Here is a 16,005-nt window from a genome sequence, read left to right as displayed (position 1 = left end):
CCAGATGACCAAATGATTCCCGTTCTGTTCCTGAGTTATGCCGTTTACTAATGGCCAGAAAAGTTTCTGTGCAAAACATTATGTCACAATGAAGTTGACCTTTGACCTTTTAGATAGAAAATGTCAGCAGTCCATCACTGTCAATTAGATATTTAGGTCAAAATTGGCTTGTAAATTCTTGAGTAATGACCCAAATGTTTTTTGTGAAGTCACAGTGACCTTGACCTTTGACCTACCATAACCAAATTCTACTCAATGCGTTCTTGAGTTCAAATGAAGAATTAGGCCAAATTTGAAGACATTTCCTTCAGCTGTTCTTGAGACATCACATTCCCAAGACTGGGAGCCAAAATTTAATAGTGACCTTTACCTTTGACCTATGACCACCATATCAGTTCATTAATGAGTACAAGTGGATGTCTGTGCCAAATTTGAAGAAATTCCCATGAGGCCTTCCTGAAATACTGAGTTCATAAAAATGGGATGGATGGACAGACAACTCGAAAACATGAGGCCTTGGCCACAGCTATCACCAGTGCAAAGGCATAAAAATGTCATTAAAAAGTCGCGTAGTATGTCATTAACAATAGATAGCATAATATGCAATAGAAAATCTTCTAAAAAAAGTCACACTTTATTATGTCATCAAAATAAATTCCAAGAAGTCGGAGGGAAAAGAGTCAGTGTATGTACTTTTTCTGTGCAGCCCTCAATCATATGCTGGCTCCCTAACATGGCATGTAGTCAATACAACTTTGAGAACCCCAGATCTAAGATTTTTGTTTCAATATATTTTAAACGCAAAGTTTCTAATTATTATAAATGAGCTTGAGGCTGCAGCTGCCACAACCAAAGGCATTTATTAAGGTCTAACTTTTCACTTCATGCTGCTCTTAGTTCTTGACCAATTTATGTGGCTTGAAAAGAATTAAAAGAAAAAGGGAGCACAATCCAATACTGAGTGCAAAATCAACCTCTAACAAATCACACAGAGGCTATAAAAACCATCCACAAACACGAGGAGGCCTAGAGGAAGGAAAGAAAGAAAGAAATACAACTTAAATCAATTTTTGTTTCTGAAAATAGAACACCCAGTGTAGCAATTACCAGTGTAATGTTCCTGGAATACTCCACTTCCGCAACAATAACAAACAGTGACGATGATTCGACTTGTAATCCACTTAGTGTGCCTAATGAAATGCTACATAATGTTTGCACGCATGTAAGACAAAGGAAAAAATAAACTTTCCCTCTGGCTCACACTTCCCAACCTACATTCAACCCTCCTCAGTCAGATTTCACATGAATATTATGAAGACACAGAGCAGAAATGGGTGCATGTCTTATTTTGGCAATTTGATTTTTGTACTCTTTGCTATTAGTTGCTGAAAATGCAGGCAACAAAGAGGAATAATTTGTTTGTTTTCTTGCTTATTATAAACAGAACTGGATTATAACTGTCAGCTTAAGGTTTATAATGGAAAGGGAAATGGCAACAAAGTAGCATGAAATTGCAGCATGCGTACAATTTAATTGGCATGGGATCATATTTGTTTCTTTACAATCAGAGGCAGAAGGGTAGGTGGTACCTTCAATGTGAATTTGTAATTCTCATTTCCTCTGGAGAATGGTGGCACCATGTTCTCCTTCATCCTCACAAAGATAACTGTGGCTTTTCAAATGGTACGTGAGCAAGGCATGCTCATATCCAGCCCAGTCACAAGAATAAATGGCTTTGTAGGTTTTTGAGAACCATCCTGTTACATTTGTCGGTTTCATACATATTATGTAGTTCAGATTATATGTATATGAGCTCAGTTTCTCATCAGGAGAAGGAGATGGTGGAGGGAGTGACAACTCGGCAGCTGTGAAGACCAACAAAAGGTGGTATTTTTCAAACAAGATGTCACATTTCCAGTCATGTTTGTTGCAACAAAAGAGTGTATTTCTAAAAAGGTGTCACAAAATGTTCTGCTGTCTTCAGTACCAAAAACAGTTATATTTTAGCAAGATGTGTAGACATTTCCAACTGTGTTTGTCACAACAAAAGCAGGTACTTTTTTATTAGATGTGACAATTTCAGCTGTGTTTGTGTGAGGAAAGCAGGTATTTTTTAACAAGTTGTTGCAATATTTCCAGCTATGTTTGTAGCAAATAAAGCAAGTATTTTTTAAGAAGATGTTGTTACATTTCCAGCAGTGTTTGTAGCAGCAAAAGCGGGTGTTTTAAGACAAAATTCATTGTTGTTGCCTAACTACACATTATCGCACACAGCATTATGGTGACATAAAATTGTAAACTTAATTGTAAACTTTCTATATATCCACTACATATAAAACTTAAAAATGTAACATATCAGTTATTTGCAGAAACATAGAATGGCAACATTTATTCTGGCAACTCGGTTTGCATATCTGTGTCTGTGTGTGCGCACGCATTTGCCTCCTTTTACCTCAGATTTCTTTTCTTGATTTGCCTAAACCCCAAAGCCCTTCTTCATACTATCACTAATAAAAAAAAAAAACTTTCACTATTGCACTGAATGCAAATCCATTAACCTGGGTTGAAAGCTAATAGCCACACACTGAGCGCTGACTGAACCGCTGACAACTTCTGACCTTGAAAAAGAAAAAGCATCACAATGTATCCCTCCTCTTTCAAACTCAACTTCACCAGGTCTATTCATCTACCTCTGTTAATTAGAATTCACGAGAACAGACATGCCACCAAGGTCAAGAAGAAACGTTTGCAAATGTGAATGGTGAGTGAACAGCCCTCCCCCGCCCACTCCACACATCGCTCCATTTAAAAAAAAAAAAAAAAGAGAGCTAATTTCCCAGCTCTCCCAGCCTGCCACCAGGATGTTTGGAGGACAGGGGCCGCACCTTCCTCGGCTCGCTTGTCTGTCACAGCGTACGCTCAGGTATGTGTGTCTTACAGTATGTGACGCCCTGAGGGTCCCTGCGCCACCATCCGCTAAATTAAACCTCTCCTCCCCTTCCAGTGCTCGCAGAGAGGGGCCTCCTTCCACGCGGCTCCCATCCTGCACTGCAAACACTGACTGTGTGAGCGCCAGCCAGGCAGCCAGCCAGGGGAGCGTTCGAAAGCGCCACTCCCCAAAGCCCAGTGCAATTGCCCTGTTATTGTCCACTCATCCACTGCTCAGAGGGTAGAGGAGGGTGGGGGGTCGAAAGAGCTGTGAGCACTCTACATCCAAGATATCGTAATTTGACAGTGAGCTTCGTATTATATGCGGCTGTTACCCCGGTGGACAGAGGGAGAGAGGAAGTGGTGGTGGAGCACAATTTTGGAAACGTAGAACTATCTGTGATCACCTTTAAATTAAAGATTTTTGAGAATGAGAATTTAAAATTTTAAGAGGATTGCCGGTGGATCTCCGAGCTACTGTACTATATGTACAAATGAAACACAATGCAAGAATCTAATATTGATACAACCAAAACAAATCGTTATTTTGTTTTGTTTTGTTTATTAAGCTACTATGTGTACATACTTTTTGGTTTATTGCAGCATCATTAATATTTTTCCATGGCATTTGTTTTTATTGTAAAAAAAAAAAGAGTGTAAACACTCTATGTGCTGCTTTCAGCCAAAACATTTTACAAGTAGCTGCTTTGAATCTACTACAATCATAAATGTTTGATTCATCCAAAAAAGTTTTTAGATCAAAACCATGGAATCTTGAAGTGAGATTTAAGGAATTAATATTTTTTTATGTTAGTATTTAATAACATTTTGAGATTGTTATATGATGATGATGATGATGATGATGATGATGATGATGATGATGACGACGACGACGAAGAATGAGAATAATTATTGCATTCAATCTGTTTTGGTCTGGGCCATTTATTTATCCAACTCTTAAGTGGCATAATCCTTCAATTTTATGCCTACTCATAAATTTAAGAACAGAATCTATTTATCAAATAACCTTCCACTGAAACTTTCTTTTTATATTTGAAAACTCTCTTCAATTTCAAGAGATTTTCAGAGGTCTCCTATATTAGCAGCCAACAGTAGATCAAAATCAAGATTATGTTCTTGAGTAGCTCATCAGTCTATCAGCAGAATAACTTTCCTGCTTCCATTTGGTTTTCATTTTGTTTTCACTTCAGTCAGTTTAATATTATTTCAATCATATTTATATATTGTAAATATCTGAGATTGCTATTTATCTGTTATTATTTTTAATAGCAAGATATTGCACGATATTACAGTAAGGATACCCAACCCTTTTTGTAGGGGCCACTTGCGGGGGCTATTTTTGCTAAATGACAGAAGCTAAAGGCATATTAATAAACAAACAATAAACATGATCAGTATTTATAATGATCTGCCTGTTTTCAACCTTTTATTGCAGCCTTAGCAAGTCAGGTGTATGCAGGGGCGTCTGAAGGATTTAAGGACAGTCGGGGCTTAGCCTGCACTTCTGCTGAATCTTCCTCTGGCAGAGGTTCTTTTTAATAAACTAGCTCCATTTGGATGTGAAATATAAAATGGTTGGCAGACCAAATTTGGCCTATGGTCTATGAGTTGAAAATCACTGAAATAAAGTTTGAGAAAAATGACATCAAGTTTTTCATTTAAATTAATTCTTTTTTTTTTTAAGAATGAATAATGCGAAAGGTGTAGGATATATCGTGTTAAACTGTCTCTTCTTGCTTTTGGCATACATGCAGTCAATCATGTGATCATTTCTTTTGTCGTATGTCATTTAATATATGCGTTACAGTACTCAAACTGCAAATAATTGTTCATGCGTAAGTTGGCCTTTTAAAACATGCTTAGGTGCAATAGTTGTAAGTTTGATAAATACTGGCCTTGTTTTTGATACACATACAATAAAATAATGAAAAGAAAAATAAACAATTACATTTGTATAAAGTTGATTTTATAATTCTAAGATGTCTGGAGCTTTTTTTATTGTTAAAAACTGATATTACATAGGCAAAATACTGTATTTGGAGTAGCATTTGGTGAACTCCACCTTAAAGTGTGTGTGTTTGTGTGTGTGTGTGTGTGTGTGTGTGTTTGTGTGTGTGTGTGTGTGTGTGTGTGTGTGTGTAGAACCAGAGGAGTGTCAGGTAAAAAGAATATGAATGGTGCTCTCATATCAGTAACTGTGCTTCAGGACCAAAGCCAGGACATCTATGCTCGCTGCCTTTTGACCAGAATCTCATTAATCACACTCCTACAGATGACATAGAGTAATTACCCTCTGAGAAAGACACATACTGATACACACACTCCCACACACAGTATATAACACACCTAATGCACACGGTATGCCAAAGTATGCTTAAATAGGCAGAACAAACGACGACGAATTGCATTTACATGAACACATTTTTAACAGGTGTACGTTGGTTTGCAGCCTGGGAACGCCTGAGCTGCACCGCTGAGTATTCACACACACACAAACACACAGACAGAGTGAATTTCAAGGGTAGATCCCGCCACACATAGAGGGGTGTGTTTTTTTTCGAGGTGCTGGGCAGGTCATGGATCCCTCCTGCCCAGGGAGGGAGTCAGTCTGTCTAGGCATGATGAAATCCTCCACCTGTCCTCATTCATCAAGTCCACTACACGTATTAATTATCACAAACCTTCAGACTTACAGCAGAGGACACACACACACACAGACCCAACTCCCTCCCTCGGCCCTCTCCCCCAGCCGACAACCACTCCCTCAGACCTACAGTTAAAATTCAACGGTGGTGGCCAGATACTGATGCTGGTTGTAAGTGCCTGTGGCACTACAAGTCAGCAGAGTATTTCCAGAGGACGCCTAGATGTCAGTTATTGCTAGCAGGGTGTCCCAACCCAAACCTGACAGTGGAGGTGCAGTCATATCGATCACACCAGGGTGTGAAAGATTTTCTGGTTCAGAGTGACCAATTATATGTAAACCCAACTGACTCAGTGGGTTCTTTATTTAAAAAAAAGTCATTTTCCACACCAGGAGCTTTTCCAAAAAAATCCCACAGGAACCAAGACCTGAAATTGGGTACTTGGCCACAAAAAGACTCCACATCAGTGCTGGTGCTCTCTGAAACTATGAGATCACTTTCACCGAAGACATTTTATCATGTCACAGTAGAAAAGCCCAGGTGTGAATAATAAAATGAATGATGAAGTCAACGTAGCTGCTTCAGGGTCAGGGTCCTGGTATTGTTCATGCTGGATCACTGTCATGACTTACTGAGACACTTGAATAGAGCAGAATCAGTGTTACTGTTATCGGTATCACCTGTGCTCTTACTACTATAAGTCAAAATGTCTGCTGCTTCAGCGCATATTCATACAGTAATGAAGCACTAGTTGCCAGGATGACTAATGGTGAAAATAGGGCTCCAAAGATGACTATATAAAATGAATCAAATGACAGTGTGAGAATGTGAAAAGTACTGGTAGTGCTGAATCTACAGATAATTATCACCTCAGCATGCAGCTGCTCTTAGCGTCACAGAGCTTAGAGAATAGTGAATTTCTGGTTTAGACTGTACATAAAGATGAACAACATGAGAAAACTAAATCCAAAATAAAGGGGCAACCTTAGGAAGTGAAAAATGAAGCCACTGTGAAGCATTAAAAACTGCAGTTCTACTAATGAGGCTGGCTCCAACAGTGAGTCAATCCCTCTAGACCCCAATGTAAAAATGAGACAAAACATGTTTACAGCCTGGTGCAAAAAAACATTAGGGTCTCTCAAGTTCATTTCTTTTGATATAACTGACTCGTTACCTTTTTGTTAAGGCTTAAAGTTACGCATATTTAAGGGAAGTACCGTTCTGAGTGACAAGCTGTGCAAAGTTAAGCTACAGTCTGAGTCAGACCCACCCCTCACTCTATCACTCCACCTTCTCTTGTAAATATGCTCAATTCTGGCTCCAAAAGTCCCAGATGTCATCTACCAAGGTGCCAAACTCAAGGATTCAAAGCGGGAGTCCACAAACCGATGGCTGATGTCATGTTGGCTATTATCTTAGACAGTCTGTGGCCAAACTAACAAAACGAAGTATTCCCTCAGATATCGTGGCGTACAGATATGGAATGACAAAGTACGTGTTGTTATGAGCTCATCATCTTTAAACATTTTGAAAAAGGAAATTATCATTACATTTACGTCATGATGTTTAAATATTTCTGGATGTTTGGATATAAAAATCCTTTATTCTTTTACACTGTATTGTGTTCTATGTAATATTTTTAATGTTTATTGGATTAATGTTTACTGACTGGTTTCTTTTTATGTTCTTTGTTGTCATTTATCTTTTGTTGTATTTTTCTGTGAAATGTTAATTTAGGGCGTTTTGTTTGTTTTTGTCTGTTTTTCCCTTCCAAGTGTTTATTTTTCTGACAGGTTTGTTTGAAATCTATACAAAGAGGGTGTGATTTCACGATTGATCACTGTGATTAACTTTAGATTAGTCTGGTAGGTTTATTGGCTGATCGCTACTGCACAAACACTGGCTCCAAATGGCATCATCAATTCTAGGTGGCAGCACGTGTATCTGCAGTATTTTGGCTTCATTTTTGTACAGTGGGAGGAGATGGAGATGTGTCAACCATCTTTAGATAAAGTCTGTGGTTTCAGCTCATTGTTTAGCTGTCTGGCAGCAGGCAGCTGTTTTCAGAGAAACGTCTCTTTAAATCCAACTGTACAACACCTGCTCAACACCAAATGAACAAAGTTTGCAGCTGGCTGGTAAACATAGTGGAGCATTTAGCAAATTAAGAGTCCGTTATTTTCCTTTAGGATTTGCTCAAGACCAAACAGAGCTAAAAGAGAGTCAATATTAAATACAAATTTACCAGAAACACATAATTTTAACACCAAATTGACTTAAAAGGTAATTATAAGTCAATGTATTGTTTACAATCTTTTTAGTTTTCAATTGACAGATTAGTAGTTTAGACTATAAAATGTCAGAAAAAAGTTAAAAATGACCAGCACGACTCCCTAAAGCCCAATTATGCCCAAGACATATTAAACTGCTTTCTTTGACTGACCAACAATACAAACCTCAAAACTATGCATCTCACTGTAAGCTGTAAGCACTTCTGCGTGATACATGACTTACAGAATTAATCAATTATCAATCTTACAAGAGTTAGCTTTTTTGTCAATCGACTAATCCAGGGGTTAGGTTTGCTATAGAGGAGCAATTTTTGTCCAAAAACAACAACAACAACAACAACAACAACAACAACAACAACAACAACAACAACAACAACAACAACATCTACTCCGCTGCAATGGACTATTTGAGATTAACTAAACTTTGCAGCATTAGTGGTGAAAGCAAACAAATCTTTCCGAGCACATTTTTTTCTTTTCTTTTTTTGTGTTTGGAATCTATAGCTAGCAGCTAACCTAGTGAGGAAGACTCGGGACCAGCCACTGCTATTGAGGATTGGCAAAATTTAGAGGAAAGGTTCCCCTCCACAGACATATGATGCGCATTTTACATGATGAAATGTTAAACACACTTTAGACCTAAAACAATAAAAATCAAAATGTTAGAAATAACCATTTTTTGTGAAGATGTGATTTTTTAACAAAGGTACAGGGAGCAACTAAAGACTGACTGAAGAGCTGTATGTGGCTTGGAAGCAATAAACAACAACAAAAAAACATCAAATATGCAACACCCGATTGTTGCCTTCTGAAGACTGGTATTCTGGCGTTTTACTCTCTGTCCACTATATGCAACAAATGAATAACAATGCCACTGACAAACTGCCCTGTCTCAATTGTTCTTCAGATACCATGGAAACGGAGGAGAAGGATGGTGGCGGCAAAATGAACTTAGCTTAGCATCTCAATCTTGCTGTGTAGCTGTGTGCCTCAGCCCATATTCTCGGCACAGGGTATAGTGCGCTCATTTTGTTATGCGAGGCTTTATGAGCACGAGGAACTCCAGCTGTCAACACCCATCTCCTGATACCCATAAAGCCTTGTGTTGTGGGGTCATTCCCTGTAATTGGTTTGGATAATGCTCCCACTATGGACCAGAACCTGCACTTTCAGCCATTTCACTGCTGTTCCTTTGGTGTCACCTGTGTTCAAATTACATCATTTTCACCTGAGCGAGCAATCTGAATGCTTCAAGACTGGAAGCATGTTTGGCGAGCATGAACCCTAAGTCATTGTGTCTCCCTGTGACAGTTGTCTGGCCCCCTCCCAAAGCGATTTTAGGATTCCCCCTGAGACTGTTCTTAATTGGGAGGAGATCATTAGCTTGAGTATGGCCCTCTAATCTTTTTTTAAGCATTTTATAATAAGACAGAGACCAGTTTGTATCCGCTGAGAGCCTCTCTGAAGCCCACAAGATTAAAGTCCTCTAAATGACCGCCTTTGGTCCTTCGCTGGGATGTCTCCCCTTTAATCAGACATCAGTACTCATCGCTCCCCTGTTTCTCTGACACCAATCACAAGAGCAGAAGAGCTGAATCTCCCCAAAACCTCTGGCCAATTAGAAGGGACACGAAAAAGATGAAAGCGGCATTACCGCGGCGTCCTCAGCCGTACGTCGAACCAATTAACGTCGGACAAAAAGAGGGGATGCACCACCTCTCCTGCCCAACAGTCAGCATGTGCGCAGGCAGTGACAGAACAGACTCCGGGACAGTTAATTGATCTTCATTGCGTTAATTATGGCTGTGATGTGGAGCGGAGGATGAAAAACGGGTCATGCTGTGGTTCGATTCTGTCTGAATGTACCCCGTTAAGCTATCCGCTGACCTTGAAACTAGCCTGGGAAGTGATGGCGCTGCTTAAATGAGGGAGTGTGCGTGCATAAATAGTTTGGCCTGTTTCCTTGCACTTTTAATTCTCCAACAGGCTGATAGCTATTTGTGTAAATCTCCAGTTGTGCTCACACCTGTCTCACTTTGTAGGATCTACTTTTCTTCAGAGTGCTTGGCATACCTTCCTAACTCATCAAACTCAAAAAACACACAAGATTTCCGTAAGACTGAGTGAGTGTGTGTGTGTGAGTGTGTGTGTGTGTGTGATTTCCTCCTGTCCAGTCCAGTGCACGGATGGCTGCACTGTCAGCAAAGCCTGGCTCTGCCCTTGCATTTGAATAAACACCATCTGAGTTGGCTGCTTGTGTATAATATCTGTCAGGAAGCTGCCACCCCCGTGATCCCGCCGACTCTGACCTCTGTCCCCGGGGAGCTGCTGACGGGACGCTGCGGTGACAGGGTGTCTCCCCTGTCGATCCGCGGCGCTGATACGCCTTACACCCTTATCCCGCTCCACTCGCAACTCAAACGTCTTGCCGCTCTGCCCCATGCATTGGAAATGAGCTGAGGCCGCCTTACAGGATGCAATGAAGAGTCTCGAGGATGGGATAAACACGAGCTTCGGCGATGCCTGTCACAAAGATTGATGGTTCCCTGGATTTTTTGTTGTCGCCTTGTCAGTACTATAAACTTTTCCCTGCTGAATAATTGAGTCCTTCAGCTGAGGAGTTGTGTCAATCTTTTTTCAAGTTTACACTCACGCGCTCGTGCTTTCAGGAGTGTATCTCACTGCCTGATAGCTGTAAATCAGAGCGGTGTGGATAAAAGAAAACTGAGGTCCTGAAATTCCAGCGGAACATACAAATGACTCGGATTAAAAGCAAAAAGTGAAAGTGGCTCCATCAATCAGCACGTTTAAAACAAACTTGGTTTCAGTTTGCTAAATCCTATATTGCAGGATATTCAGACTCCCTGACTTGTTGCTCTCTGCACGGAAAATGTAAATCAGCAAATCAGAGCTGCACCCATTTTAAGCTAAAGCCTAAAAAAAGCACTCCTTGTAAATTACAAAGGTGTAATTTGGGCTGTACCCAAGTCACAATTGGAGTTCGTATCAGGCTATCCAATATAGATATTCAACTATTTGTTCCTTTTTTCCAAGTTTGATCATTTAAAGTTTAATTTCAGCGGGAAATTTCGGTTGACTTGTGACGTTCACGTAGCCAAATTAACCTCCCAAGCTAATGTGTGTTAACTAACTGCCAACAATGAAGCAGAAATGTGAAATAAAATCTTTTGCAGACACAATATAACAAACAAAAGTCAGACGTATTAAGTTGCTGGGAGCTTTAAATTTACCACTTCTAGGGAGAGAAAAGGATAACATTATCTCTGAGCCTGAACAGGCAAAGCCGGTGTCAGAGGTCAATATCAGAAAGACTCTTACTTGGACAGACGATACATTTTTGGTTGGAATAAAAATCAGACTGACGATATTTTAAAAGTCTGCTGATGTTAGAGTTTCATGTTGTGTGGATGACGCCTTACAGATAATGGGTTTAGTTTTCCATATCTCACGACCAAATGTTGTTATATTACATCAAGATGACGCTGGCATGAGAATACCAGAACGCCATCTGTCGACAAAGATTGAACTTTGGTCACTCAATGCCACAACCTTAGATAAACCAAATATCAACGTCTAACTAGGTGGACCCGCAGCTGTCTTAACCGGAGAGCAGCGTGAGAGCAAAGAGTGTTCACTTTGCAGCTACATCTGGGGACTGAACGTCTCTTTGCAGGTGGCAGAAGTCACTTCTTCTGCCAATATTTCAACAGACGATACTTTTTTCTTCATTTACCTGTTTCCTGATAGCCTTGCACCCACATTGTGTGCATGTTATTACTTTCGTTCAAACTGTACAAAAATAACTGCTGTACGCGCCCCCTGCCTCCAAGCTCATCAAACGTAATTTCAGAACTGACTGTCACATGTGGAAAAAGATTTCTCAGCATGGCTATGAGAAAGCTTCTGTGCCTTGACTACAGGTCTGACTCTGTCACACCAATTACTACCACCACTGCATGAGACCTTCAAGTCCCGGATAAAAACACACCTACCCACTGTTTTATCCCTCCTGAAGCCAATTATGTACATGATTCCAGCAAAGGCAACACGTTTCTAAACGAAAGCCTAATTAGCGCTGGCATTGCAGGCAAGCAAAGAGTTAATTGGTTATTAAATTGCATGAGTTATGGTGTAAATAGATTTTCTCTGCTTTACTGTGTGCCTTTATATCACTGTGTAAGGTAAGATGTGGTTTATTTAATTTGGAAATGTGTAAATGAACCTTGGACTCCCCAATGCAATTACCTTTACGTTAACAAGCTTGGTGCTTTCATATTTTGAAACATTAAGATGGATTTTGTTCACTCAACCTGCTCTGATGTACCCATGTATATGGTGCATGCATTTGTGAGTGTTTCTGATGGAGCATTGCTCTGCATCCAGCCCGCCAAAGCCTGCCCACCTCCCACTAAGCGCTGTGCTATAATTAAAAATGTTGTTCTTCTTCCAGTATCAACTTTCTGCTCACTCAGAGTTGAAACACATATTGCATTGAATAATTTGGGATAATTTGTGTAAGTTTTCGCATGCTGTGGTATCGCAACATGCCAGCCCTAATCTTTCCAAACCCTTAACCAAAGCTTTGGCAGTATTTCACTATCCAGATTCATAAGCGCATACTCAGAGGGGAGATGTAGCAAATCCCACCTCACAGTGTACCTCTGATCTAATGGCCTTTGCTCTCATTGCTTTCTGTCTCTGTCTCTGTCTCTGTCTCTGTCTCTCTCTCAGCTGAGGAGGAGTCTGTACTATTAAAGTTTTACTGGCAGTAACTTACAGAATAAAGCATTGTACTTGCGTCCTACCTCGGAATACTCTGGTAGGCCTCTGAAATGCCGACTACTGTGCATCTCTAAAGCTGTTTTGCAATTCAAATAAGTCTGGTCATGTTTCATTGGCTGTTCCTCTCCAGTTGGGGAAACAATTGACCATTAAGAGCTCAGCAGAGACCATCGAGAATGGGGCTGTCGGGACCACTCTCGAGAGGCCACAGCAGTCATGCGGCCAACAGTTGTGGCCTAGCTAGCTCTGTTGTTAGCTTTGAATTTGGGACTTGAGTGCAAAGATTTAAGACTTACTTGTGACCTGCAAGACAATGACTTGGTCCCACCTCTGGCAGATAGCCAACAGGACAAGTCAAAGTTTGTAAGTTTGCCATACTAACTTATAACACTGATGACATTCTTGCTGGCAAAATACCTCCACTAATAAAATCCATGCATTCTAACCACAGCTTTTCAGGTCATTTGACCACTCAAAGCGCTCACAGTACGAGTCACATTCAACCATTCATACACCAGTCATATACTGGTGGCCAAGGCTACCGTAAAGGGGCCACCTGCTACTAAATTTGACATTCATACACAATCATACATCGACGACACAGCCATCGGGAGGAATTTGGGGTTTAGTATGTTGCCCAAGAGTACTTCATTCCATTTTAGTCATGATTCGAGTGTGTTTTTCAGGAGTGGATGTAGTCATTTTGGGGTCCAAGAAAACATTGTTTTGTCTACTTTTCAATCTCAAACTGGAAATGTTGGTATTGGAGGTGGTTGAGGAAGTGACTTTGATTCTGCTGAGGCCTCAAAATGTTCTTGCTCTACTTACTCTAGCACAGGGGACGGAGCTATGTCATGGCAGGTGTATTGCTTATGACCAAAGAACGCACAGTGTCTGATGTAAAGTTGTGTCTATGAGCGGTTCTCAAAAAAGCTGCAAGCAGCAATACCACAGACGAAGCACCGTTCCAAACAAGCATGTTTTGAACAGGCATCTCACCTAGTACAACAAAGTTTTAAAATCTGATGAAATGGATGTTACGTTTGCATGAATATTAATGAAGTATACTGTATATATTGGAAAGTGGTTTGCATGCCTACAGAGGTTACAACTCCAGCAACACTTTTAGTATATAGAACAACTTCACTACTCTAAACAGCACTACTCTAAACATCTCAATGGCACAATGTAGTCAAGACAATAAAATACTGCATATTCTGGGTTATCAAGCTCAACACTTGAGTCTTACCTGCCTTTATATGACAATGTGGCTTTTAAAACTTGTTGGGCCATTGCAAGTTAAACCACGAGTTCTCTCGATTTCTTTCGCCTTACAAGTCTACAATGGATGAGTTTTTGGCACGAAATTGCTACGCAAAATGGAAAACTGCAAGTCCATCTAATAGCATATATCATATGTCAGAAACTAGCATAAATATTATGGAATAAATCTGACTTTTTGCACCTTTTTTGAATGAGTTCCAGTTGTTGTGTATCAAATGTTGTGCTCGGTACCTTGGTTTTGTCGTACAGGGCGTGGTTGTCCAAAAGCATGTGCCGCTTCACTTGAGCAAACCTCCTCAGGTCTCTCTCAAACTGCTGTGGATGAAAAGAATCAACAGTCTAAAACCAAATATATGATTCACTTCTCTGCTTTTATGGCATTGAAAGCAAAAGGGTATGCCTGAATGCATTTTTTCCTCCTGAAGGATTTTATGTCTATTTATGCCATGACAAAGAGGGCACTTCACATCAGATGTTTTTATCTAATATTATGTACTGACTTTTTTACCTTCAAATTTCTTTGAAGGTGCTTCTGTTGTCTAAAATGTCTCCTTAGAGCCAGAATCCCACAGACTACCGAGACCTTGATGTAGTTCTTGTAACTAAGCAACATTTCATTACATGGTGGTGCCACACAAGAAATGATTGTTTATGAACTACAGTAACTTTTACATATTTCTTTTATCTAGCCATGGATTCCACCTGCAGTTACTGTTCACTGTCACATAATCTGTATAATCTTCATACTGTACCCTGGAGCCGGTCCAGCCTAGGAGAGCGTAGGCATAACGATCCACAGGTGGCGACACCAAGTCCACGCGCACTGCCCTCCAGCCCCTGCTGTCTCCCTCAGCGATGTGGAGACCTCCCTCTACTCGGCTGCCTTCCAGCCGCAGGATCAGGAAGCACTTTGCAAAATGGTCCATGGCGTCAAACCTTTGGCTGGGAAGCTTCGATATATCAAAGGTGGAGGCCTGGTATTCACAGTACAGCAGAATGCCCTGGTGAGGAGAGGAGAAAAAAAAACTCAAGACACATTTACAAATACTGAAAAACATAATTAATTTGTGAATGTTTAACATGGTTTTCCCACATAAAAAGTTAAAAAAAATAAATAAATAAATTTTTAAAAAAGCTGAAGTTTATTTGTAGGCCAATGCTGACATGGCCCTGCTTCCCTCATCAAAAAGCCACTGGGGTTTTCCATTTGATTTCAGATTTGTGCAGAAAATAAGTTCTGTGACAAACTCAAGATTATCATACTTACACGTTTTGTTCAGCAAGATAATCTTCACAAATGAGCACGACCTTTATGATTTTTAAAACCTAAATGCAATCACTAGAAGTAAGAGCCTAACTTTAAACTATAAACAAACTGCACTGCAGCCACATGATTAAACATTCCCACAACAAAGCTGTAAAGCCGCGTCCAGTGTGATGATGTTCTGGAGTCTCATTTCGCCACTTGTTAGCAAACACCTTTTTTTATGACACATAAGGACTTTAACATTAAAGTCTTTGGGGTATTTACTGACAATTTTTTATATCGTAGAACAAAACGTGAAAGTCTCTTAAGCTTGTGTTAACCACAGACCTTATTTCAGGCATCTAACATACAAACAATTCAAAAAACCCATTAAGTTCAAGACAAGAATACCAGGAGTGCAAAAATGCCAACTCAATTCTGAGTTTTAGGACTCATCAAGATACCTAGCTTTAGCATGAGAGGTAACATCAGAGAGACTCAGCAATACATGTTTAAAGCTTCAGTCAGATCCAGACTCAGATGAGGAGTCTGTTGTGCACCAAAATCTACTACTAGCAGACATCACAGGCAAATATAGTTCTTTTCTTTGTTTTTGTTGTTTGTTAGCTTAAAACTTGCAGAGGCTGACAAAGTGCAGTTGTGAAAGATACAATTACATCTGCTACAATGTCACATTGAGTTCACATCAATCTGATCTATTCAAGACATTTTTGTTTTGTTTTTTCTTTGACCTGACAGAGATCCAAGCAGGATGGAAACATTGAAT

General features: G+C 40.0%; 1 protein-coding gene across 1 annotated transcript in view; it reads right to left on the bottom strand.

Moving 5' to 3' along the window:
• Positions 1-16,005, bottom strand: part of dntt (deoxynucleotidyltransferase, terminal) — a 94,135-nt gene that overhangs the window by 23,894 nt on the left and 54,236 nt on the right. Inside the window, exons 9-10 of the mRNA XM_042502674.2 lie at positions 14,725-14,973; positions 14,204-14,287 (exon numbers count right to left, since the gene is read on the bottom strand). Of these exons, the coding sequence (XP_042358608.2) occupies positions 14,204-14,287; positions 14,725-14,973 (333 nt within the window). The remainder of the gene's footprint in view (positions 1-14,203; positions 14,288-14,724; positions 14,974-16,005) is intronic.

The sequence above is a fragment of the Plectropomus leopardus genome, chromosome 13 (assembly GCF_026936395.1).
Source record: "Plectropomus leopardus strain MGB_pleo_1.0 chromosome 13, ASM2693639v1, whole genome shotgun sequence".
Classification (NCBI taxonomy): domain Eukaryota; kingdom Metazoa; phylum Chordata; class Actinopteri; order Perciformes; family Serranidae; genus Plectropomus; species Plectropomus leopardus.
The sequence above is the reverse complement of the archived record's forward strand: the minus strand, read 5'-3'. Positions and strand labels throughout refer to the sequence as shown.